The 27,200-nt window shown below is 44.9% G+C and overlaps 1 protein-coding gene across 1 annotated transcript in view; it reads left to right on the top strand.

Annotated features, from left to right (window-relative positions):
- The first annotated feature begins 4,192 nt into the window (after positions 1-4,192).
- SIAE (sialic acid acetylesterase) overlaps positions 4,193-27,200 on the top strand; it is a 40,468-nt gene continuing 17,460 nt past the window's right edge. Inside the window, 3 exon segments of the mRNA XM_005875555.2 lie at positions 4,193-4,378; positions 11,617-11,792; positions 22,594-22,732. Of these exon segments, the coding sequence (XP_005875617.2) occupies positions 4,255-4,378; positions 11,617-11,792; positions 22,594-22,732 (439 nt within the window). The 5' untranslated portion in view covers positions 4,193-4,254.

The following is a 27,200-nucleotide window of genomic DNA, read 5'->3' as shown; positions in this document are numbered from 1 at the left end:
TGTTTCTTTGTTATGGGGTGGGGCCACAACATTAGTAACAAAGAAACAATTTCCGGAGGATGAGGCCCAGAAACCAGGATTTTAAAAAGATTCCCAGGTGATTCTAATGTGCAGCCAAGGTTGAGAACCACTGCTTTAAGGCAAGGAATTAGATGTTACTAGTTGCAGTGGTGACAGGGCTGTGAAGTACAACTCCCTCTCTGGCTCAGAATATTTAAGGCTCAGCTTTGGTTTCCGGGGCAGCCAACAGATATCGGTGCGGGGATAACATGCGTGGCATTGGGGAGGAGGGCGACCCCCTGACTATTGTCCAAGGCAGACCCTGTCATTTGAAGACACAAGGCTGGACACTGGGTCACAACTGTCTGCCAGTGCAAAGTGGAAAAGATAATGCTGGACCTGTTTTTTCCCCTTCAAACACTCAAATAGTGGACCGCAGAGGTCCCTGTTAAGAAATGGAAGTTGCGCCGAAACCGGTTTGGCTCAGTGGCTAGAGCGTCAGCCTTCGGACTGAAAAGTCCCAGGTTCGATTCAGGTCAAGGGCATGTACCTTGGTTGTGGGCACATCCCCAGTAGGAGATGTGCAGGAGGCAGCTGATCGATGTTTCTCTCTCATCGATGTTTCTAACTCTCTATCTCTCTCCCTTCTCCCTTCCTATCTGTAAAAAAAATCAATAAAATATATTTTAAAAAATGGAAGTTGAGGTGGGAGAATGGTTGGAGTGCAGAAAAGTGACTGCTGCTCTCCCTCAGAACCCAATAAGTACCCTGTTCAGACAAGCTGCAGCCCACGGGTGCTCTTTCCTGGGGTTTAACCGGCGTGTAAACTAACCTTTATCTCTCTCAGCCTCCCACAGTGACCTCTGAATCTAGCATATGATGTGGAAGGAAGGTGAAGAGGCGAGTAGGGCCATTATTCTATCCGTTTTCTCGGTTAAAGGCTGTTAACTTGGATATCTGTATTTTACCTTTGCCTTTAGGTCATATCCTTACATCACCTTCATTGCCACTGGCTCTTTTTTGTTGATGGATACTCTGAGTTTTCCTTCTTCATTTGGTTGCACATCCTGAACTCTTTCCTTCATATCATTTCCCTGTGTTCATATTTATCATGTAATGTTTGAGATGTACAAAGATATATGTAACCATGAAACAATATGAGCTAGGATGCTGCCGGTTTTATTGAGATTCCCTGGGTGTTCCTCCGAAGTGGATCCACCAGTTCCTCACCAGAGGTAACCACTGTCCTAATTTCTTCAGTCTACTTTTTTTTTTTATTCCTCACCCGAGGATATTTTTTCCATTGATTTTCAGACAGAGTGGAAGGGAGGGAGGAGGAGTGGGGAGAGAGAGAGAGAAAAAAAAAAATCTATGTGAGAGAGACAAATGGATTGGCTCTGGGAATCGAACCCGAGACCCTTCAATATGTGGGCTGATGCTCTAATTACTGAGGAAAACTGGCCAGGGCTCAGTCTGCTTTTAATGATCGTCTCTCCCCCAGAATACTAATTCCTGTTTTGTTTTGTTTTTCATTGATTTCAGAGAGGAAGGGAGAGGGAGAGAGAGATAGAAACATCAATGATGAGGGAGAATCATTGATTGGCTGCCTCCTGCACACCCCCCACTGGGGATGGAGCTTGCAACCCAGGCGTGTGCCCTTGACCGGAATCGAACCTGAGACCCTTTAGTCTGCAGGCCAAGGCTTTCTCCACTGAGCCAAACCAGCTAGGGCATAATTCCTGTTGTTGTTTTTTTTAATCTAATATCCAAATGAAGGAAAAATTGAAAACCTAAAAAAAAAAAATTGAAAACCTTAAGCCTAAGTTTCTTGTTTGACAAAAACTTCCCAGTCCTGCCTCCTTTCGTGGCCTCCTGTTTTGTTCCTTGCTCCATCCCTTTGAAGTGTTCCACTGGCCACTCAGTTTGGAAGGTAAGCTTTATAAGGACAGCGAACATGACCTTTGATTTACCGCCAGTTTCAAACCCTGACTGAGTGGAAGTTGCAGTAACATTGGAGTCAAGTGGCTTGGTTTCTAGTCCTGTCATAAACCACCTCTGTGATTCGGGGCCAAAGAAACTTAAAGTCTGCAGTGTGTTTAGCACAGTGCCTGCCACAAGTAAGCGAATTCATAGAATGTAAGCTCCCTGCTGGCAAGGATTATGTCTCTCCCCCCCACCCCCCGTTATATTCTCCATGCTTAAATGGTGCCTGGCACATAATAGGCATCAATAAATATTTGTTGAGTTAAAGGATTAATATGCAAGCTGTATTTTTAAATTACCTAATCTACTTGGGTCTCAGTCTGTTGGTCAGTAAATACCATGATTATAAACTCTGGGTGTGAACGATCTTTCTACCTCTAAAATTCTTTTTATTTTTATTGATTTCAGAGAGGAAGGGAGAGGGAGAGAGAGATAGAAACATCAATAATGAGAAAGAATCATTGATCGGCTGTCATCTGCACGCCCCCCAACTGGGGATTGAGTTTGCTATCCGGGCATGTGCCCTGGCTGGGAATCGAACTGTGACCTCCTGGTTCATACGTCGTTGCTCAACCACTGAGCCACGCCAGCTGGTCTACCTCTAACGTTCTTTAACTCAGAATAGAGCCCTGCACAAAGAGGCTCCTTACGTGTGTGTTGGAGAAGACGGACCGATTTGGAAAGGTGTTTCCTTCAGCCTCAGATGGAGGCTGCACACATCTGGGGCCCTCCGTTTGCACCGCCTCCTATGCCAGTGGCAGCCAGATTTCTTCACTCTATCCCTTCACCTCCACCCTCTCTCGGCTTAGCGTTGAGACCTTCAGTTTTGTTTCATAAGAAGCACCTACCCAAGACAAGGCCCTCCCACGTACGTGCTTCTCCCCTTCCCTCCCGCAGGCTGCCAGCACTGTGCTTATGCAATTCCCCTGGGCGCAGGCAGCCACGCATGTCCAGCCCAGTGGGCCTTCTGCATGAACTTTGATGGTCATGTCCGTTTCATGATGGAACTAACTCAGAAGAGAGAGCTGAGGGTGTTGAGGGACGGATTCTTATTCGAAGTGCAGGACAAATAGGCCACCGAGCCTGTGTAGGAGGCCCCATTAGCTATGCTGCTCCTTAGAGTATCGCCTAAGGGGCCATCATCATAGGTAGCTTCTAGGGAGGGAAATGTCAACCTTGTTAGGTCTGATTCTCTTTCCTGCCTATCATTTTTGTTGAAAATCTTTAAAAAAAATTTTTTTAATAGTGTTAATTATTTTCTTCTAGGGGGATTTTTGTTTTTGTTTTATTGAGACAAAGGTGTAACTGAAGTCCCCCTCCCCCCCTTTTAAGTGTTGATGAGGAGCTCGCTGAGATAATTTGGATAGATGCTTGTTACTAATGAAATACTTCTATATAGGCTGGATGTTAAAAATAGGAATGATCTTGTTAAAGTGAGTTCTTGTTCAGTCTTGTTAGTGACTGTAGAATAAAATCCACAGTTTCGAGTGCTCTTTCTCTTGTTCCTTGTGCATAATTTAGCTTGTGAAATGGGTAAAATGGTGACAGAAGACCTTTGTAAGGACACTGTGACCTTCTAACTCTCACTGACTTTATTTTTTGCACCTTCGTTTATCTGAATTTACCTTCGAAGGAAGCAAATCTGTCGCAGATATTCATAAATGCTTATTTAGCATTTTCAGTGGGTTGTCAAAAAGCCATAATAAGGGGAATTATTCGAGGGACATTCACCCTGGTAGGGTGGAAATGGGGGGGAGATTAGAGAGGGCTGTGTTGGAGAGAGGCAAGCTTCTTAATTCCCTGCTACTCGGGAGTAGGAGTGGGAATGGAAAGTAGAGGAAGGAAGAGGTTTCTTTTTCTCATAAACACCATCTGTAGGGTGCATAAAAGGAGCATCTTAATGCTTTGGGCGGAGAGAGTCAAGCAGTAGGGCCAGGCCTGAGAGCAAAGGCAGGTCAGCAGCTCTGAAGGGGACGACGTGTGTAGGACATGGGTTGCCCTGGGCTCTTGGAGTTTTCCTTATTGGTCTTGTACTGTGATGCATCTTGTTGGAAACTGTTCTTGTTATGTTGCTGACCTCATTGGGAGGAATAAGATCTGGTTTTGGAAGATTAAAAGTACCGGGTATATTCAAATGCTCTTGTATAAAGACCGTATGTTCCTTGCTCTTTAACCAGATTCAAGCAGTGACGAGTCTTCCCGGTGATGCTCTTCTGTTTGCTGAATTCTCTAGGTGCCAGTTTTCGGTTTGCGTCCTACATCGGTGATTACATGGTGCTACAGAAGGAGCCTGCCGGGGCAGTGATTTGGGGCTATGGCACACCTGAAGCCACAGTGACAGTGACGCTGTGTCGAGAGCAGGAAACCCTCATGAAGAGAGTGACTCATGTGAAAGGTACGGCAGCCCCCATTCTCTGTGGAGCTTTTATCTTCTTCTGCCACCTGCTGGATTATCTGAAAATGCAAGCTTGCTCTCTATATCCCGTTACTCATCCATCCATCCATCCATCCATCCATCCATCCATCCATCCATCCATAATAGCTATTTGATAGCTACTTGCGTATTTACCGTGTGCGAGGCACTGAGGATACAAATTAAGACTAAGTCAAAGTGCCTGTCCTCAAGGAGCTCATGGAATAGCGGGAACAGACACTGAGTTACATAGTGCAGTGTGATGACAGCTGTGATGAAGGTGTATATGGGATGTCATGGGATACAGAAGAGAAACATCTACCTCAGATTGGATGGTAAGGGAAGGTTTACATAGAAGGTGGCATTTGAACCGAATCACATATAAAGGAGAGGCAGCGTGGAGGAGTGGTTAGAGCCCAGGCTCTGAAATTCACTCTCTGGATTCAGGTCCTGGCTCTGTCTCTTCATGGCTATATAACCCGGGACATGTCGTTTAATATCTCTGTGTCACAATTTATTTATATGCGAAGTGAGATAATAGTATTTGAGACCATGTGGGTTTTAAAGGAATTAGCACATATAAAGTACTTAGAACAGTGCCTGGCACACAGTAAGTACTGAATAAATGTGAGCCGTTGTTATAGTTATTACTATTATTTTAGTCAATCACTCAGATATTTACTGAGTGACTACTCTGTGGCAGATACTGTGTTAGGTACTGGTGATACAGTGATGAGCGAACCAGATGTGGTCTCTCCCCTAATGAAGCTAATAGGTTAGGCAAAGAGACGGAAAAATAATAGCAATTACTGTGAAGTGTGGTAAGTGCCATAATGGGGAAGTACTAGGTGCTGGGGAGTGCTTAGTAGGGATAATTAACTTAGTCTAAGCAGTGGTTCTCAATCTTCCTAATGCCGAGACCCTTTAATACAGTTCCTCATGTTGTGGTGACCCCCAACCATAAAATTATTTTCGTTGCTACTTCATAACTGTAATTTTGCTACGGTTATGGATCGTAATGTAAATATCTGATATGCAGGATGTATTTTCAGGGGTTGCGACCCACAGGTTGAGAACCGCTGTGAGGCTAAGGTTTATCTTGAAAGATGAGTAGGGCAAACCAGGCAGACGGACTCGCCTGGCAAAGGCACGGAGGCACTAGTGAGCTTGGGCCATTGGAGAAATGGCTCATGGGTAGGTTTGTCGGGAACACTGGGGTACGTGACTGGCGTTGGTTGACAGGAGACAAGTTTGGATACATAAGGAAGCTTGTTTGTCATTGTTAAGGAGTATTGGATGGATGGATTTTAAGCACAAAATAACACAATCAGCTTTGTATATTAGAGAGATGACTCTGGCAGGACTGTGGAAGACTGATTGGAGACCGAGCAGAACAGAAGTGGTGGGACCTGTTAGCTGGCTATTATGATGTTCAGGGAATAGACAGGGAAGGTTTGACCCAAGGCAGTTGCTGTGAGGATGGTCAAGAAGTTGAGAATTAGCAGCCTTACAAACGAGCCTCTGTCTAGAAGAGAGAAAGATGGTGGTGGTGGGCGTAGATCTGTTTGTTAGGCTTTCCACATCTGCTTGGTAGAGAGCGAGGGTATTTTAGTTTGTGTAGAGCCACAGGCCTATTTCAGCAGCATCTTGCTCTGTCCTGCCCATGAGGTAAAAAAAATAAAATGTTATTTGGACTAAAGACGGTGGTTATGTAGGAAATTCTACAGGGTTTATTGAAGGGTTGACGTCTATTTAAATATCAGTGAGGACTCTGGGGTTTTTCAGCCAGACTACCTCAGTTTGCCACTGTCTATCTCTGTTAATATACAACTTATTACCTGTATTCCCTAGGCGCCCACAGCAAAGTGGAATTTGATAACATAAAGGTTTTTGTCTGGCAGACTGGCACTACAGCATTGGGAAAATTAAAACCTGATGGATGGTTGAGAATATAGTCAGGTACTGGGCCTATTCAGATTGTCAAATGATGCATGGTAATTCAGACACAGGAATAAAATTGGGGCTATTAGCATATATCCTCTCACTCTCACACACATGGGAGTGCATATGTGGATGATAAAATGAGGGTGTGTCTGCAAACAGATATGTTGTCTCTAACTTAGAAAAGAAAAAGTTCCTGGTTGCAGTGTTAGCATGCAGACTAGTTTTCTATGCTACATAATAAATTGTCACAAACTTAGATGCTTAAAACAACACACCTTTGCTATCTCACAATTTCTGTAGATCTGAAGCCTGGCTGTTATTGAGCTGGGTGCTCTTCTCTGGGTCTCACAAGCTGAAATCCAGGCATCAGTGGGCTGTGTTCTCATCCAGAGGCTCAACTGGGGAATGACCCACTTCCCAGCTCCCCAGGCTGCTGGCAGATTCATTTCCTTGTGCCTGTAGGATTCATGGCTGCATCTTGGTTCCTTTCACCTCTGACCTCCAGATACTCGTGTTTTTTTTGTTGTTGTTTTTAATCCTCACCCAAGGATGATTTTCCCATTGACTTTTTTTTTCTTTAGAGAGAGTGGAAAGGAGGGAGGGAGGAAGAGAGAGAAAGAGAGAGAGAGAGAGAGAGAGAGAGAAACATCGATGTGAGAGAGACACATTAATTGGTTGCCTCCTGCTGAGCCCCAATGAGGGCCAGGGCTTGAACCTGCAACCCAGGTACATGCCCTTGACTAGGACTCGAACCTGTGACCCTTTGGCTCATGGGCCAATGCTCTAACTACTGAACACACTACCCAGGTCTCTAGATACTCTTAAAGGGCTCACCTTATTAGGTCAGGTCCACCCAGGATAATCACCCTTTTTATTAAAGTCAACTGATTAGGGACTTTAATCACATCTATAAAAACCCTTTATGTTTTCCATGTAATGTACCCTAATCATGAGAATGATGTCTCATCCCCTTTGCCATTTTGGTTGGAAGCAAATCACACATTCTGCCTGCACTTAGGGGGAGAGGGTTATACAAGGGTGTGCCTTATTGGGGGTCATCTCAGGGCATGTCTGCCATAGCATGCTACCGTTTAAGTAACTTGCATAAACAGTTTTATTGATAAACAAGTACTTAAATATTTTTTTTTGTTTTTTTTAAACATTTATATTTGGTGGTGGTGGAGGACTTTATACAGAATAAATGCAGGTAGGAAAGGGGCCTGTAAAGCTTCCTTTACCTCCAAGTCACTCCCACAAATCACGAAAGTGATTTGCAGCTGGAGAAGTGCCAGGATTCTGTGTGGGACGTGAGAGGGTGGTTTCTTCCAGCTCTAGGTGTTTCCTTGTGGGAAGGGAAAGGTTGTGGATAATTTTCCTTTTTCTGTTCTTGGCTTCTGAGATTTGGCACAACAACCTGAAAAATAATTAACATCTGATGTGAATAGCAAGAAGAAGAAAAAGAAAGCACTTCATGACTAATCATGTCTCTAGACAAATTGTTTTAGTTTTTTTCCCTTTGATTGTTTATTCTTCCCATTTTTAGATGGGGGCTGGTCAGGGAGGTGTAGAGGAAATGGAGATAGAGTGTTCTTTACCTGTGTCTTTTGCTGGAATGTGGAGAGAAAATAGAACAGTAAATAGGCCACCAGATATGCTGTCAGACATGAAAACACAAAGCCCCAGTCAGTTTGCAAGGCTTTCTTGTTGGTGTCACAGGGGAGCCGGGGGCGGGGGGAGGTTGTCATTTACAGGATGGAGTGCCTGGCACACTCTAAGTAGCTGTGTTATGAAGGAAGGAGATGAAACTTCCTAGATGGGAGAAGAAAGATCTGAGGAAGCAGAGGTTCGGATGTGACGAAAATCTACAGAAACCTGCATCTGGATTGGGAAAAGAGGTTGCAGGATAGCAAGTGATTAGAGCCCAGAAGAAGGAGCCAGAGCAACTGTTGCTCAGCAAGACCCCCAGGAAGCCAGCTGGACAGTGAACTTTAACTCTTTGTGGTCGGTGACTCGGTTTTATTATTTGGACTCAACCTATTGGACCTGGTGGATGCACACAGTTTCTAAAAACTACAGCCGGACTTCATCATCCTGTGATGAGCTCCACTTAAAACTAGTCCTCGCCTCGCAGGCCAAGGACTAATCACTTCTCCTGTGAAACACGGTGGCTTCTGCCTTTATAAGCCCACCCTTGCCTTTGATCTAAGAAACAGTCTACACTAGTGTTTCTCAACCTTCTGGCCCTTTAAATACAGTTCCTCATGTTGTGACCCAACCATAAAATTATTTTCGTTGCTACTTCACAACTGTAATGTTGCTACTGTTATGAATCGTCATGTAAATATCTGATATGCAGGATGGTCTTAGGTGACCCCTGTGAAAGGGTCATTCAAAAGCCAAAGGGGTTGCGACCCATAGGTTGAGAGCCACTGGTCTACACAGTGACTGCTCTCCTGTGTATATACTTACATGGGAGTAAATCCTCATTGTTTTATTTTTTAAATACATTTTTATTTCAGAGAGGAAGGGAGAGGGAGAGAGAGATAGAAACATCAATGATGAAAGAATCATTGACCGGCTGCCTCCTGCAGACCCCCCACTAGGGATGGAGCCCGCAACCCGAGCAGGTGCCCTGACCGAGAATTGAACCGTGACCTCCTGGTTCATAGGTCACTGCTCAACCACTGAGCCAGCTGGGCAGTCCTCGTTGTTTTAAATGGATGGTTTCTGAGTTACTTTGACCATTAGTAACCTCCCTGTAGTAGATCCGATTTCCCCTGCCGGGCCTGGCAGTTAACTTCCTTAACACTCGTTACTGTAGCAGAGTTTATTTTTCTGTCGAGGAGGAGAGGGTAAAAGCTAGAAACTAAAAGAACTTAAGGACTAGAACAGAAGGAAGTTCTCTGAGGTCTCCAAGTCAGCTGAGACGTTTCCTCAGACCAGTGCTTAGGAATAAGGCTCAGGCCTTAGTTGTAGTTCTCTTCCCTCCTGCAGGGGGAGCTCTTCCTTTCGCTGCAGTGAAACGGTATTGGCATGATGTTTTGCCCAAATGTCCCCCCTTCCCTTATTAATCTTATTGCTGGGCAGCAAAACTTCCAGAAACTCTGGTGACGGCTGTCCTCCTCACCAGCCATATTGCCTGAATGGAGGCGGAGTGAATATCAAGTTACCAGCAGTGACGAGGAATGGATTGTTTAGTCGTAGAAGGCTAAAAGGGGTGTCCTGTCCTTGGTTTTCTGGGGGTTGACTTTATCATCATAAATGAGCAAAGCTGGTGGCAGCAGGACAGAGCTCCAGTGAGATATGTCAGTGCAGGGAGCCTGGAAAGACCTTGGCAAGACTGCAGTTGGGACAGATTGGCGTGTCTGCCTGCTCGGAAGTGCGAGCCATACGGAGCGCAGGCACCTGTGTGACACAGTCTGTACCCGCTGCCCACTGCCTCCAGAGCAGTGCTTTTCCTGCTTTTGGTGAGTTATACTTATAACAGGATGATGTCTGGCTCTCAGAGGTATAAAAACAGTAGCGGGCATTTGGTCCTGGGCTTAACTGACCTCTTAGGGCTGGGCGGAGCAAATGAGTCAGTTGTGCTAACCGGAGGAGCAAACATGCACCCTTCCCCTGATGCCTTGGGGGTCTTGGACATCCCCCCCAATAATGAGCGGTCCTTTATGGTTTGAGCTTTTACTTATCTCCTCTCCTGCATCTGGACTTCTCCTGCTTCTGCTTAGCTCTTGCTGATTAGAAAGAACTCAGCACCCTGTCTGGCTCCTAGTAGTCACTTGGGTAGTATTTTTATAATTATTGTTTTTTACAGGCTGGTACAGTAACTTTGGGATGCTTCATTTCCAGTTCTTACCATTCTCTTCCTTTGAAATTACATTAAATTATAAATCAGTTCCTATTCTTCTGCATTATGCCAAGAGGATTTATTTTTAAAAGATTACTTCTCTATTTTCTCACTCTCATTTTTTCAACTTTGTTCATGTTGTTTGGTTCTCCTAGGCATAATTTTGCCACTTGGAAGATATTTTTCTTAAGTTTCTGAGTATGATGTTTGCAGAGGTGGCCGCGTGAGTGGGTGAGAGGTAGGAAGGTGGTAGGGAGGTGGTTCCTAAGGAATATGCTAGGAATCTCTGAAATAGGGTCTTGGGTAACTTTTCATCGCTTTAATTGAGCCTGAAAACCTTAAGTCTGGGAAATAATTCTGAAAATAATTAATTGGGCAAGTCTAAATGTCTTCTTCACAGAGAGACTAATTTTGAAAAAAGTATGTTTTTATTGAATTTAGAGAGAGGGGAAGGGAGAGAGAGAGGGAGATAGAAGCATCGATGAGAGAGAAACATGGATCAGCTGATTCCTGCATGACCCCCACTGGGGATTGAGCTCACAACCCGGGCATGTGCTGTGACCAGGAATCAAACCAGTGACCTCTTGGTTCATGAATTGATGCTCAACCATTGAGCCACCCTGCGTTTTTATTGAATTTAGAGAGAGGGGAAGGGAGAGAGAGAGGGAGATAGAAGCATCGATGAGAGAGAAACATGGATCAGCTGATTCCTGCACGACCCCCACTGGGGATCGAGCTCACAACCCGGGCATGTGCTGTGACCAGGAATCAAACCAGTGACCTCTTGGTTCATGAGTTGATGCTCAACCATTGAGCCACCCTGGCTGGGCCAGAGAGACTAATTTATATGCCTTTCAGTACTTCTTTATGTGACACCTTCTCCACTCACCTGTTTAAATGTTGACAGGAGAACCCAGAACTGCTGCTAGTATTAATCCTTGGTAGCAATGTGGGGAGGAGGTGGGGGTATTGAGGACAAACATGATACCATCAGGCAAGGGGAACTTTCAGATTACAAATGATTTTCTCTAATTGGGGCACTGTGCAAATGTGTTAGATTATGATTATTTTAATATTGACAGCTGGATAGTCCAGTAAGAATTTCTATTTTGTTTTTATTAAATCCCTTGAATTTAAATTTGTTTTGTATTTTTACCTGTACTCATTTAGGATTACAACTGGCTAATTTATTTCTCTTGTAAACGCTTCAGTTACAAGTAAGAAGGGATTGGCACAGATTAAGGATAGAAATGCCGCTGCTGTTATTTCTGTTTGCTTGTCTGAAATGTGGCCAGTTTTCATAGCTTCGAATTCAGTTGATCACTGAAGCTGGGAATGGCCACGAATGAGTATGATGCGTGACAGGATTGGGCTTTAATTTTAATTAATTGATTGATTAATTCCTCGGAGCCTTTTGTTATTATTTCAGCATACTCTAATAAATGGATGGTGGTACTGGATCCTATGAAGCCCGGTGGACCTTATGAAGTGACGGCACAGCAGACTTTTGGAAAAACAAACTTAACCGTGGGAGTTCATGATGTCTTATTCGGAGATGTCTGGCTTTGCAGTGGGCAAAGCAACATGCAGATGACGGTTTCACAGGTAACTTGCAGAGTCTCAGTGATAATAAATAATGTTGATGTTGTGGAAAAAGGAAAAGAAAGAGGAAGAAAAAGCAAGGAGGGGAAAGAGAGAAACCTTTTTACCAGGTGCCAAGATCTGTTCTAAGTGCTTTGCCTGTTTGAGTTGACAACTTTGTGAGGTAAGTACTTTATTCATATCTCACAGACTAGGAAACTGGATCACTGAGATTAAATTACCCGCGTAAGGTCGCAGTTAATAGAGGAGCCAGGGTAGGAACTGGTGATGCGGCCCCAGAACTGCTTTCTCAGTCACGGTGAGTGTACAGTCAGTGCACCAGGCATTCTGGCCTCACCTTCCTGAGCTAAAGGCAGAAGCTAGGCAGGGGTGGGCAAACTTTTTGACTCGAGGGCCACAATGGGTTCTTAAACTGGACCGGAGGGCCGGAACAAAAGCATGGATGGAGTGTTTGTGTGAACTAATATAAATTCAAAGTAAACATCATTACATAAAAGGGTACGGTCTTTTTTTTTTTTAGTTTTATTCATTTCAAACGGCCGGATCCGGCCCGCGGGCCGTAGTTTGCCCACGGCTGAGCTAGAGTGTATCTGATGGTAACAGAGGTTTCATAACAAATTGAAGACAAAGGAGATTACTCTTCTTTTTGATTGATCTTAGCAGATGAGTTCTGGGGAGAGCCTAGGGAACCAAAACAATTAGATGTTGTTTTAATGCTGAGCAACTAATACACTACTTGTCTTCTGTTGTCATGGAGATTGAAAAAATAAGATTGAATGTTGGCTTAGCCTTTTACTAGGGTATGGCTTAGAGCAAATCACTTGGTATTTTTAAAAACAAGAGAAAAGAAAAAGGAGAAATGAAAGTTCTTCCTTAAGCTGAGCAAAAAACCTGCTTTCCTCAAGTTCTTTTTGTTTTTTTGGTGTTTTTTTTTTTTTTTCCTTTTTGTCAGGATTGGCTCTTTGGGTAACTACGAGGTCCTGCTAAATGGGAAAAGACATTCTTGATTCTCTCTGCTGATCCCTAGATGTCCTGGGTTTCCGTATCCTTCACCATGCTAGTCAGTCTTCCCCAAATACAACCCAGGATACCACTGTCCTCTTGGGGGTGAGGCCCCAAACAGAGCTCGGGTCTCCGCCACTGGTCTGGCCAATACGATGGTCCCTCCCTTGTTTTGAGAACTATATTTCTACTAATGCAGCCATGTTCACGCTTGCTCTTTTGGAATCCTCATTTTCCATTGCTATTAACTGAAACATCCAACCTTCATCCCCAGGTGCTTCTGCCTACTCAGCTCTTCCCCATCCCCCGCTGGTGCAGCTGTGTTCTCACTTGGTATTTTTGAGACTTTGTTTTTAAAGTATACTTTATAAACATGTGCTTAAATTTAAATAAATATACTTGTCTCTTTTAACCATTAAATCTACGGAGTGGGGCAAAAGTAAGTTTACAGTTGTTCATATGGAAAATAATACAGTAATCAATGAATAATAATACAAGAAAAATAAAACAATACACTCAAACTATAAACCTACTTTTGCCCCACCTTTTATTCACCATCCTGTGTGTACCCATACCTTATCTCTACTTAAAACTATTTCCTAATCCTCAACATAAACTCTGTACCTGTTAAGCAATAATTCCCCTTTTCTTCTTCTTCCAGACCCCAGTAGCCTCTAGTCCAGGGGTGGGCAAACTTTTTGACTCGAGGGCCACAATGGGTTCTTAAACTGGACCGGAGGGCCGGAACAAAAGCATGGATGGAGTGTTTGTGTGAACTAATATAAATTCAAAGTAAACATCATTACATAAAAGGGTACGGTCTTTTTTTTTTTTTAGTTTTATTCATTTCAAACGGCCGGATCCGGCCCGCGGGCCGTAGTTTGCCCACGGCTGCCTAGTCTGCTTTCCTTCTATGAATTTGCCTATTCTAGTTACCTCATATAAGTGGAATCATATTTGACTTTGTGTCTGGATTATCAAGCATAACGTTTTCAAGGTCCATCCGTGTTGTAACATATGTCAAAATTTTATCCCTTTTTATGGCTGAATTGTATTCTATTTTATATGCCCCATTTTGTTTATCCATTTACCTGTTGATGGACACCTGGGCTGCTTCCCCCTCTTGGCTATTGTGAATAATGCTGCTATGAACATTGGTGTGCAGATATCTGGTCCAGTCCCTGCTTTCCATTCTTTTAGAAAAATACCTGTGAATGGAATTGCTGGGTCACCTGTTAGTTCTGTGTTTAACTTTTGAGAAACCACCAAACCATTTTCCACACTGGCTGTACCATCTTGCATTCCTACCAGCAATATGCAAATGTTCCAGTTTCTCTCTGTCCTCAGTAACATGTGTTACTTTCCTTTTTTTTTAAATTTATTATAGCCATGTTAGTAGGTGTGAAGAGATCTCTCATTGTGGTTTTGATTTGCATTTCCCTAATGACTAATGATATTGAGTACCGTTTGTAAGACTTCTTTGGATAGATGTCTATTCAAGTCCTTTGCCCATTTTTGAACTGGGCTATTTGTTGTTGAATTGTAGGAATTCTTTAAATATTCTAGATAATAATCACTTGTCAGGTATATGATTTGAAAATGTTTTATGTCATTCTTTAGATTGTTATTTCATTTTCCTGAGGGTGTTCTCTGATACACAAAAGTTTTTTCTTTTGATAAAGTTCAATTTATATTTTTATTTCTTTTGTTGTCTATCCTTTTGGTGTCATATTCATGAAATGTTGCCAAATCCAATGTCATGGACATTTTCCCCAAAGTTGTCTTCTAAGAGTTTTATAGTTTTAGCTCTTAAGTTTATGTCTTTGATTCTTTATGAGTCACTTTTGGTATATGGTGTAAGACGAGGGTCTAACTTCATTCTTTTGAAGTTGGATATCCAATTCTCCCACTACCATTTGTTGAAAAGACTGTCCTTTCCCCCACTGAGTGGTCTTGGTACTCTTGTCAATAATTAATTAACCATATATATAAAGGTTTATTTCTTGGCTTTCTATTCCATTGATCTACAGGTCTCTCCTTATACCAGGACCACACTGTTTTAATTACGGCAGCTTTGTAGTAAGTTTCAAAGTTGGGAAGTGTGATTCCTCCAACTGGGTCCTTCTTTTTCAAAATTATTTTGGTTAGTCAGGGTTCTTGCAATTCCATATGAATGTGAGAATATGCTTTTCCATTTCTGGGGGAAAAAAGGCTACTGGGATTTTTGTTAGGTATTGTGTTTGAATCTGTAGATTTCTTTGGGTAGTATTGGCATTTTATTTGTGAACATGGGATGTCTTTCCATTAATGTCTTTACTTTTTTCCAGCGATGTTTTATAGTTTTTGGTATCTTCTACCTTCTTGACTAGATTTATTATTAATAATTAGCTAATTACAATGGTATCACTATAATAGATTAAGAACTTGGCAAGATTATTGTTTTCCCTAGCTCTTTCTCTAAAACTCAGTTTCTTCTCAAGTTGACTTTTATTTTCCTACCTTTCTTTTGTTATCTATTTCTCTTTCTTTGAGAATATTTAATTTGAGATTTTAAAATCTACAGCTAGACCATGATCTCAATGAATTTCTTTTTTTGTTATAAAATTGAATCCCTTAACATACTTTATGATTTCTTATTTTGCTTCTATCACTTATAGTTTCTTTTTTTTTTTTTAACTAATTACTAAATAATGCTACTAAAAAGATTCTACTCTGGGCCTATATACTTCATTTCATTATTAGTTTTCTAATTCAAAATCTGAATTCTTGCATTTATGTCTTCCTAACCAATATTTTATTTGCTCTTGCTTCCTGCCCTACTTAAATATATGGAAACCTATTGAATGTAAATGTTTATTAAAATGAACTTTAGCCCTAGCTGGTTTGCCTCAGTGGATAGGGCGTCGGCCTGCGGACTGAAGGTCCCAGGTTCGATTTCCAATCAGGGCACATGCCTGGGTTCTGGGCTCGATCCACGGGGCAGCCTATCAATGATTCTCTCTCGTCATTGATGTTTCTCTCTCTCCCTCTCCCTTCCTCTCTGAAATCAATAAAAATATATTTAAAATGAACTTTAACTGGATTTTTTTTAACTTAAGTGAATGGCAGCAAAAGTGAAATTTTAGCTCTTGATAGAAAGCATGGTTTTGTATGGAAGTAGAATTGCTGTGAACGCGTTAAGGAAAACAGTACTTTCCTAATGCTTTAATTGCAGTTCTCTGTTTGCAAAGAAAGGCACGGGCCAGATCTATTTTTATTTATACAGTCAGGTTCTCAATAGCACTCTATGCCAGGGGATCTCATCTCACTTTTTGTTGAGCTAAATCAGATCGTTGCTGGTGGAAATCGGGTTCTTCCACGGGATCATGAGGAAAGCATTCCAGGGACCCAGGCACGGGAGATTGTGGTGTGGCAAAATCTATTCCAGAAAGCTGCCCCTGGGTTCCCAGTGTCCCACCTCCCTCCATCCGCCATGGGAAAGTCCAAAACCAAGGCCAGTGTCGACAGTTTCTGTTTCATATGAAAGCTTAGTCCTTTGGAGCCCACACAGTCTGTCATGGCCTGGCTGTTAGACCTGCATGGTCATGTTTGTCTGTGTGTGTGTGTGTGTGTCGGGGGGAGGGGGCAGAGGAGAGAGAGAGAGAGAGAGAGAGAGAGAGAGAGAGAGAGAGTGAGAGAGAGAGAGAACGCAAACGAATGGAGCTAGCATAGGTCACCAAGCAAGAGAGCTCCTTTTTGTTCCCTGGACTTATTACGATCAGGAGCTTTTTCAAAATAACCGATCAACTTACCAATCTTTCTGGGCTTCTGATGGGTCCACCCCCTGACCAGTGATCCCTCTCACAGGTTAGACTGACAGGCCTCTGTGGTCAAGCATATACCCCTGCACCATTTTGACTTCTTTTGCTCATGTGCTTACTGCCCCCACCTCCCCCCTCCCCCCATCTGGTACCAGACGGGAAAGGGAGAGATGTTAATCCTTGGCCGGGCAATGCTGAGATCCCCTGGGGTGGGGGGTGTGATGCTGTACCTTCCTGGTGAAGCAAATAGGCTCACGCCCCATTCCCTTCGCTTCCTTCCTTAATATCTAGTTGCCTATGGTAACAAGATTTTTAAAAAATTTATCTTGCCCAGCCGGTGTTGCTCAGTGATTGTGTGTTAACCCATGAATCAGGAGGTCACGGTTCGATTCCCGGTTAGGGCGCATGCCTGAGTTGTGGGCTCGATCCCCAGTGTGGGCTGGTGTGGGAGGCAGCCGATCAATGATTCTCTCTCATCATTGATGTTTCCGTCTCTCTCTCCCTCTCCCTTCCTCTCTGAAATCAATACAAATATATTTTACAAATTTTATCTTTATTGTTGAGAACAGTGCAGATGCCCCCCCTATCTTCCCCCATTGCCCTCCCAGCCCACCCTGGTAACAAGGTTTTGATAAGAGTGAACACATTCTTTCTGCCTAGCATTTACTCTTTTTCATCTTCTGTATTAAAGGAAGGCTACAAGCTCTGAGATATAGGGGGGTGAGGGTGGGGGGTAGAAAGAGTCCACCTGACACAGCCAAGTGTTAATTCTTTATTTTTTTTGGTTTTAAATCATGCACTTTGTTTGCATGACAGCATTTTAGGTGCTGACAGTACCAAAAGCCAGGGTTTCTAGTCTCTTCACATTCTGTAGAACTTACTTTTTTTATCAAAAGGATACCGTATGTGACTCCTCCATATTCCTTTTGCTCCTTTTCTCCCAAAGACCCCCTTTTTTCCCCCCCCCCCCCCACACACACACACTGCAACACACAGGGTGTCTGTCTCTTTTTTTCCCCTTTTCTCCCTCCATGTGACTCTTCTGAGGAGGTAAAGTTCCCACTATAACATACCACTCTTCACATTCAAATGAAGGACATGGCAGATTGCATGCCTATCTTGTTGTTAGGGTGAAGTGGAATTTTTAAATCGCGTGTTATTTATAACGCCGAGTGAGATGTTTATAAATGGAGAAAAGTCTAAATGTTCATCTGTCGCCTCCTAAGACAGGGTAGGTCTTAAGTCTTGGGTATTTCTAGGCAGGCTCAGAAGAAGATGGCCAATGTTAGACAGGAAACCCGTTTTCAATATCTTGGCAATCCCCATATTCCTCCTCTCCAAGTAGAGAAATTACAATCCAGAAGAGAAGGGTTATTAGCACATTACAATGAAAGATCCACAGAAGTAATGATGGATGGCTCATTTATAGTTACTTCCTCAACTTTAAAACTGCTGTATTATACTGTAGTAGTGATACCATGGCCGTTAACTAGTTATTAATAATAGGACAGGAGCAAAGGGAAGGCCAAATATTATAGGCATGTCATTTGGGCAACTTCACCAGGAAGCAAACACTTTGCACACACCCCAGGGAGGAGACGAGATATACGTCCAGTAACGTTGGGGTGACGTCTGTAAGGTACTGGTCTGTCAGTCACACTTGGGAACAGGTCATTGACCGCAATGGGCATGGCCGCTGCAAGGATGAGAAACGGGGGATATTTAATCCCTAAACAAAGACATTCCCTCTCTTGGTTCCTCCTGGCACACGTGGCTCATGGCTCAGGCTTGGCTCTCCTGTGTTCACCCACATGGCCCACAGCCATGCGGACTCCAGCACCGTGGACTAATGGACTGCTGCTCGCCCGATGCTGAACCGGAGCTGGTTCCAACATGGAAAAAACACACACAAAACTGGACACTGGCTTTGCTCCCAGTTTTACCGAAACCCCAGCTACTTCTTCCATGACCAGAACGGGACTTTGGAAAACCAGGGATGTAATTCCACGCAGATGAAAACCACATCCTCCCGTGTGAGTCTCAGAAAATTCTTTTTCTGGAGATAGTGTAAGGACCCCACCGTGTGTTCACCCACATGGCCCACAGCCATGCGGACTCCAAATTCTTTTTCTGGAGATAGTGTAAGGACCCCACCTCCTCCACCCAGTGGGCAAGAGGAGACCCCAATTTCCCCAATAACTATAGAAGGTGCAATATAGAACGCACACGCGTATACTCTCTCTCTCTCTCACACACACACACACACACACACACCCCACAGGCCTTGCTCCTCCTGCAGACCCCATGCCAAGATTCTCCGAGGAAATAGAGTCTTGACGCTTCTTCATTAATTCAAGAATGTGGTGTAAAGGTTACAAATGGAACACTGGTGAGCAGCTGCTTTGATGCTGGACTGCTGGTCCCTGGAGAGGCCGCGTTGCTCCCTCTCAGCCCAGCAGCCCTAATGACTTCAAATACCTTGGTGTTCATTTCCATCCTCATTTAAATACTTGGTGGAAAAATAATTACACTGAGGTGTTTGATGAGATGAAATTTGATCTCAGCAGATGGAGTAAGGCTTCCCCTTTCATCAGCAGGGAAGCCAAGTGTCATTTAAATGAAAATCTTCCTGAAATCTCTTTATTCCTAAGTTTGTTGCCAATATCCCTGAGGAGATGCAGCCATCAAAAAGGCTTGCTGATACAGGGGGAGGACGCCAGGTTCAGAAGGATCGGGTACAGCAAGAATTTCCTCCCCTCCCCGCCCCCCCTTTTTTTTTTTGCTAATCCTCACCTGAGGATATTTTTCCATTGATTTTTACAGAGACAGACAGAAATATCGATGTGAGAGACACACATCGATTGGTTGCCTCCTGCACCACACCCTCACCAGGGCCAGGGATGGAGCCTGCCACTCAGGTGCGTGCCCTTGACCTTGACCAGAATCGAACCTGAGACCCTTCGGTCTGCAGGCCAATGCTGTACCCACCAAGCCAAACCGGCTAGGGTCCCCACCCCCATTTTTGTTACCACTTCACGTTGGCTTTCAAGTTTTGACTTGAAATAATACACAAATGTGAGTTTGAAAATAGAAGTTTTCCAGCCAGTGTTTTAGATCCAGTTCTCTGTGCTGGTGACAATATAGGAGAACGCCAGCCACCCCGACTTCGTTGGCCTTGCAGTATCTCAAGTGTTAGCGGCGGGTGTAAAAGACAAGTAGCATGTTCACCACGCTGCCTCCCGAGCTGGCGTCTCAGGCGATGAGGCACTTGAGTTCCCCGTGGCTGCGGAAGCTGGTGTGGGTGGAGAGAATGGAAGCAGCTCCATCCACTGTTTCCATGGAAGCAACAGCCGAGCCTTCGCACTTAGCGAGGAACTGAATTTCAAGGGAGATGATTCTTTACAGGTACTGGCTGCTGAGAAATAATTTCCCTGCCAGAATACACTGTGAGTGCGTTGGCCTGTCCTCACGCATTGATGTTTATTTTACATTCAGCTTGCCAGGCAGGATCCTGAACACACGGATCTGGATTTCCTGTGGAATTTTCCCGAGACTGTATGTACCGTGTGTCCCAGCTGTGGGAAGACCCGTAACCCTGACAGGCGAGAGCTGCGGCTCCCAGGGAGCGATTCAGGCTGTGGCTTCCATTGTGACCGAAAGAGCCATTTGTGTCTGGCCACCTCAGTGGCCGCAGCAGGCTCAGCGGCAAGTCCAGAGGCGATGCGGGGGTGGGGGCCGGGGGGCCGCGTATTTCAGTGAAATGCTCTGTGGGGCAATCTGGCAGCTCCATCATTTATCTTACAATGTGGGCTGGAGGGCCAGCTGTATTCTCGGCGGTGGGCGGGAGGGAAGGCGAGCCAGCTGCGCTCCTGCGGCGAGCGGCCAATGGAAGGCAGCCAGCCTCCTGTGCCTCTCGCTGGGCAGGCCTGCCTCAGCTGGAGCGCGCGTTCCCCGAGGCCAGTGATGACTGGGCTTCCTGACGCTCCGTTAGCCCTTTGTTTGGGGACACCAGACCAGTCCAGGAGACAAGACAAGAAAGAACAAAGCAAAAGCTAAAGCAAAATAATGTCTTTACAATATCTTCTTTTAAAAAATCATATTAAAGAAAATAGCGCTTATGCATAAGCTCCTAGAGGAATGATGCCCAGTAGGACCACACATGTTCTTGTCCAGAAAAACTCCACGTCCTTCCCGTCATACGCTCAGCAGTGGGTTCACAAAGCGATTTGGGATGGACACTTTTCTTTGTCTCGTTTCTGGGGACTGTTCTCAGCAGGCGCCCTGGACTCTACTCTTCAAATTGCTATTTTCTCCCAAGTTTTTCTTTGGTGATTTGCTGAGACCCAGATGAGAACATAAGCACGTTGAGGCTGATTTCAGTTTGTTTCAGCAGTTCAGCAATCATTTCTCAGGCGTGTGTGTGTGTGTGTTTTATATGCTTCTCTTATGTGGTATGGATGACACCAATCTGCCTCCCTCAGGCCTTTTGGGCTCCATTTTTAAAAGAATTTTATGCTCTCAGATACTTTCTCTGAATAGAAGTATTTTCATTTCAAGATATGACAGTGGTCCAATGGGCAGTTGCTCTTCTTTAGCCTAAACGACACCATTGTTCCTCTCATCCAACACAGACTTGCTCCTTGCGATCGCAGGTTTTATTGCATTCTGACCTTCTTTGGGGACATGATTCTTCATGATCTCTTTTGGACAGGGTAGATCAAGGTGACTCATACCACCCCATCATTGGTTTCAGTTATTCGTTTCATATTGGTGTATTGAAGGCTCAGAAGGAGTTCAGACATAAGAAATATCCAAACCGGTAGAGAATTCTTATGGGTTTATTTGAGCCACACTCACAACAATTGTCAGGAAGCAAAATCTCAATGGATTGAGAAAATGCTCCAGAGAATGGCAAAGGAGGAGACGCAAGGAGGGTTATATGAAATCCATTGGTGGTTGATTAAGGGGGCGGGAGAAAGCAACTCGAGGAAATACCTGGAATCAGATCAAAAGGAAAATGAACAGACACACACTGCTTTTACATGGGTGGGTGCAGGATAGTTAACTAACATGTGCATAGAGGTGGCATGTAGAGAAGGTAACAGCCGGGTGCGGTAGGTGTGCCGTAAGAGGTCTGGACGAGATTACGCTGACATTTCAAAGGTCTGTTATCTTAGATGCAGAAGACAATGGACAGGCTCACCTCAGGTAAAGACTGACCTTTGTCCAGGGAGCTACAGGCCTGGGACTGGACTGCCCGCCGTGACTCCCTTTTACTTAGGAATTTTTATGTTCAGACCATCCTCTGTGGTTACTTTCAGTCTCTGAGTTTGTAGGGTCCACCAGGCTGGCCTCCCCTGAGCTTGTCAGGTTTAGGATGGGCCCCTAAATCTCAGTGGATTGAGAAAATGCTCCAGAGAATGGCAAAGGAGGAGACGCAAGGAGGGTTATATGAAATCCATTGGTGGTCGATTAAGGGGGCGGGAGAAAGCAACGCAAGGAAATACCTGGAATCAGATCAAAAGTAAAATGAACAGACACATACTTCTTTTACATGGGTGGGTGCAGGGTAGTTAACTAACATGTACATAGAGGTAGCATGTAGAGAAGGTAACAGCCGGGTGCGGTAGGTGTGCCGTAAGAGGTCTGGACAAGGAGATCACGCTGACATTTCAAAGGTCTGTTATCTTAGATGCAGAAGACAATGGACAGGCTCACCTCAGGTAAAGACTGACCTTTGTCCAGGGAGCTACAGGCCTGGGACTGGACTACCCGCCGTGACTCGCTTTTCCTTAGGAATTTTTATGTTCAGACCATCCTCTGTGGTTACCTTCAGTCTCTGAGTTTGTAGGGTCCACCAGACTGGCCTCCCCCGAGCTTGTCAGGTTTAGGATGGGCCCCCTTTTTTGGTCCACAGTTCATGGTGTTCAAGAGGCAGTTGGATAGTTGACCACCCCCCAAACAGGTTGGTGTAAGAAATGACGTTCCTATTTCTTTTCTAGATATTTAATGCTGTAAGCGAGCTGGCCAACACCACGGCCTACACGTCTGTCCGCATCCTCTCCGTGTCTCTCAATCAGGCAGAGCAGGAGCTCGAGGATCTCGCTGAGGTTGACTTGGAGTGGTCTAAGCCCACCGCAGGTGAGTGATTGCTGGAGCAGGTGCCATCTCTACACGGAGTGTCAGCGCCCCGGGTGGGCTCTGAGACCCTGAATTTGGTTCTTAATCTATTTATTAGGTTGCAACCATCCTTTTTTCATTTTTTTTAAAAAAATACGTTTTTATTGATTTCGGAGAGGAAGGGAGAGGGAGAGAGAGAGAGAGAGAGATAGAGAGAAACATCAGTGATAAGAAAGAATCATTGATTGGTCACCCCCCTACTAGGGATTGAGCCCACAACCCAGGCATGTGCCCTGACCAGGAATTGAACCGCGACCTCCTGGTTCAGGGTCGACACTCAACCACTGAGCCACTCCAGCCAGGCCTTTTTTCATTTCTTATCGACTCTTCACCCTGTTCCTGATGGTAGCCATTCCATACGTTTATTCCCAAGACTCCACTGCCGAGTCGTCTTCCTTGCTGTGAGCAGTGCCTCCACCTTCAGCCTCACTGAGCACCCCGAGGCCGCTCCGCGTGACCCCTCGAGCCCCCCTCCTCCGTGCCTCAATGCTCTGCCCTCCTCTTTCTTCCTGTGTTTCCGTGTCAGAACACAGCTGACTGGGGTCCTCTCATGGCTGTCCCTGATGCGGGCTCTCACTTCCTCTGCGGCCTTCTCCCGCCCATCCGGCTCTGGTCTGTGCGTCCAGCAGGAAATCTTTATTCCCCGCCCACTCCCAGTGGCTCTGTGTGCGGCCTCAAGGGAAGAGCAGTGAGCAAGGCAGACGCAGTCCCTGCTCTCAGAGGTTAGCTTTCCTTTATAACGAAACAGCCAAACGGAACATAACAGACACCCTTCACACAGTGCCCCCGCTCTCCCCTCTGCTTTGTTAAAACTTTCTAGGACATCTTCTTTTTCTCATTCTTCTCACTGCCTTTCCATGCGGTCACTCTTTAGCCCTTTATTGTCTGTCTTCTGCTTCCATCTCAGCAACTCATTCACCTCAAAATGACTCCTGTCCTTCTCACGATACCTTCTGAATACCTCTAAGCATTCGACTCTGCCCACCGCCCCCTTTGGGAGCCGCACTTTCCTGTTAGCTGGCGTGGTACGTCCTTTCCCTCGTCTTCCCGCCCGAGGTCTCTGCTTTCTCCAGTTCCTTCCTCCAGTGTGGCCCCTGGTGATCTCTCTAGTCCCTGTTCTGTTTTGTCTGTCCATGCTTTACCTCGGGAACCTCGATGGCTCCTACATCTTCAAATATTAATCAACTCACCAACTATTTGAATGCCCACTATGTGCTAGGCGCTGGCCTCGGTGCTGGGGGTATAGCAGTGAATAAAACAGGCAAAAACAGCTGGTCTCATGGAGCTTGTATTCTAGAGCAGGGGGATGTAGAAAATGAATAATAAAATCAGTAAACTTTCTAGGAAGTACCTGATGTATTCCGTATCACACTATCTGAGCTCTCCCTATAAGAACTTAGGAACTAAATTGATTTTGGTCAATTTGGGAGGAATGTTTTGGTCTGTGAACTCTCACCACATGTTATCCAAAACTCAGGAATCACTTAGATTTGGATAAGGGGTGCATACCTTGCTATCACCCCCCTTTAACTCTCTGAACTCGGACACCAGATAAATTTGGGATATTGAGGGATAGGTTAGACCAGTGGTCGGCAGACTCATTAGTCAACAGAGCCAAATATCAACAGTACTTCTTCAAAATAGACTCGCCCAGGCCGAAAACCGACTTCTGCGCATGGGCCACGAAGTTTCAATCGCACTGTACGTGCGCCCGCACGTGGTATTTTGTGGAAGAGCCACACTCAAGGGTCCTCGCGAGCCACAGTTTGCCGACCACGGGGTTAGACTCTAACCGTTAGAGGGTGATGCGTGCTAATGACACTAAATAAATACGTACATCAGGGAAGGCAGTCAATTCAGACTTGGGGTCTGTGATAGGTAGTGGCTTCCAGTTTAGAGCGGCCGTGGAATTCCTAGTGAGAAAGGCAGCATTTCAGTGATACCCTGAAGGAGGTGAGGCAGTGAGATATCTGGGGAGGAGCACAGTAGGCCAAGTCCTTCTCACACTTCGTGTCTCTCCTGCCTCTGCTGTGGTCACATCTCTCTGCTTGCCGCTGGGAAGGCTTCCTGATGCTGAGGACTCACGTAATTAGCTTGGACCCACCTGGATAATCCAGGACCCTCTTCCATCTCCAGGTCCTTAACCCCAATCACATTCACAAAAGCCCTTTAGCCACAAAAGGTAGAGCCACAGGTTATAACCATTAGGGTGTGGACATTTTGGGGGGGCTGCTCTGCCTACACACAATCTCATTCTAAAGGGGCTTTCCATCTTCTTTACTCCCCTCCCCCCACTCTTAGCTTCCTTTTGTAACCTATGCTCCAGTCCAACACTTGCAACATTTTTCTGTGCCTTTTAATATATTGTCTTTTCTGCCTAGAATGCCAGTTCTGCTTATTCAACTTCTGCCTATCCTTCAAGACTTCCCACCTCTCTCCCTCTTTTTTTTAAAAAAATATGTTTTTATTGATTTTAGAGAAAGAGGAAGGGAAAGGGAGAGAGAGAATAATCTATGAGATAGAAATATCGATTGATTGCCTCCATACACACCCTAATCACTTAACCCCAATCACATTCACAAAAGCCCTTTAGCCACGAAAGGTATAGCCACAGGTTATAACCATTAGGGTGTGGACATTTTTGGGGGGCTGCTCTGCCTACACACAATCTCATTCTCAAGGGGCTTTCCATCTTCTTTACTCCCCTCCCCCCACTCTTAGCTTCCTTTTATAACCTATGCTCCAGTCCAACACTTTCAACATTTTTCTGTGCCTTTTAATATATTGTCTTTTTTGCCTAGAATGCCAGCTCTGCTTATTCAACTTCTGTCTATCCTTCCAGACTTTTCACCTCTCTCCCTCTTTTTTTAAAAAAATATGTTTTTATTGATTTTAGAGAGAGAGGAAGGGAAAGGGAGAGAGAGAATAATCTGTGAGATAGAAATATCGATTGATTGCTTCCATACATACCCTAATCGGAGGTGGAACCTGCAATCCGGGCATGTGCCCTGACCGGGAATCAAACCAGTGACCTTTTGGTACATGGGATACCGCTCAACCAACTGAACCACCCTGGCCAGGGCTCTCCCTGCTCCTCTTCATTACCTTTTCTCTCTACCTGCTCATCAATGAAACCAGCTTCATACCAGCCACCCACAACCACCCAACACCAGCCCACAAACATCTACTGACTCTCTGGTAGGTCCAGACACTGAACACGGTGAACTAAGCGAATAGTTCAGTAGGGTCAGGGAAACACTATGCATGCAGCGGTTCTCAGCCTGTGGGTCGCGAACAATGAAAATACATCCTGCATATCAGATATTTACGTTACGATCCATAACAGTAGCAAAATTACAGTTATGAAGTAGCAACGAAAATAATTTTATGGTTGGGGTCACCACAACATGAGGAACTGTATGAAAGGGTCGCGGCATTAGGAAGGTTGAGAACCACTGGTAGAGTATTGTGGAAGCGCGGGGGGAGGCCAGTCTTTATTAGGATTTTTATGATCTGCCTTTCATTTTACATTCATTCTTTTTAAAACCCCTTAATACACGTTAGTACCTCTGGAGGCACTTAACCATATTTTGCCCTATATTTTACTCAGCTGAATAGATGTCTTATTTTGTAGAATATAAGACCTATGAGGAGAGATCCCATGGTTCTCCTTTTTTGTGACTTACTGTACTCCCGCCATCTAGACGTGCCTGGCACCTAGTAGGTGCTCCATCAATTTTAATTGACTTGAATCCCCACTATGACACTCTCAGCTGTTTGAGTGCCAGAACTGGATTGAATTGGGGTCTTGAGTGGTGCCAAGCCAGTGCCTTAGACATAGCAGTTCCTTAGGAAATACTGGGTTGAATGACCCCGTCAGGTGAGTGTGTGTGTGCCCGTTCCCCTCTTCATCAGCTTTCTTCCCACATGGGATTGACCACTCCCGTGTGTGTTAGTGACTGGGCTGTATGGACAGGTGAGCTTTCTACGCTGAACATTTAAGCACCAGTTTTGGTTTTTGTTGCTTTCTCTTTTAGCCAGATGTTGCATCCCATACCTGCTGCCCATGTCTTCATGACCATTAGCTATAAAATGGGGTAGAAAAAAGACACATTTCTTCCTGACATGCTCCCTGTTTCCTCATTTCTTTCCACGGAGCTAAATGGGGACGAATGGCGAGGGAAAGGTAGAGGCGAGGAGAGGGTGGTAGAGGGGCCCGATGGCCTTTCTGCCCTCACCTGTTGAGGACTAATCGTATTCCGAGGTTCTCAGGAACCTGTAGGTGAGAGGGGAGCATGGGTTGGTGGGGGGGTCCACTTGCCTGGCCAGGGAGCTTTGGTTCTCTGCAAATGAGATCATGGCCTCTCAATCTTCTCCTACTTTTGGAAATTCTTAGCAAGGAACACCAGGGATGGCCCACACCCCTTCT

The sequence above is a fragment of the Myotis brandtii genome, unplaced genomic scaffold (assembly GCF_000412655.1).
Source record: "Myotis brandtii unplaced genomic scaffold, ASM41265v1 scaffold463, whole genome shotgun sequence".
Taxonomy (NCBI): Eukaryota; Metazoa; Chordata; class Mammalia; order Chiroptera; family Vespertilionidae; genus Myotis; species Myotis brandtii.
Note: the sequence above shows the minus strand (reverse complement) of the source record. Positions and strands in the feature narration are given on the sequence as shown.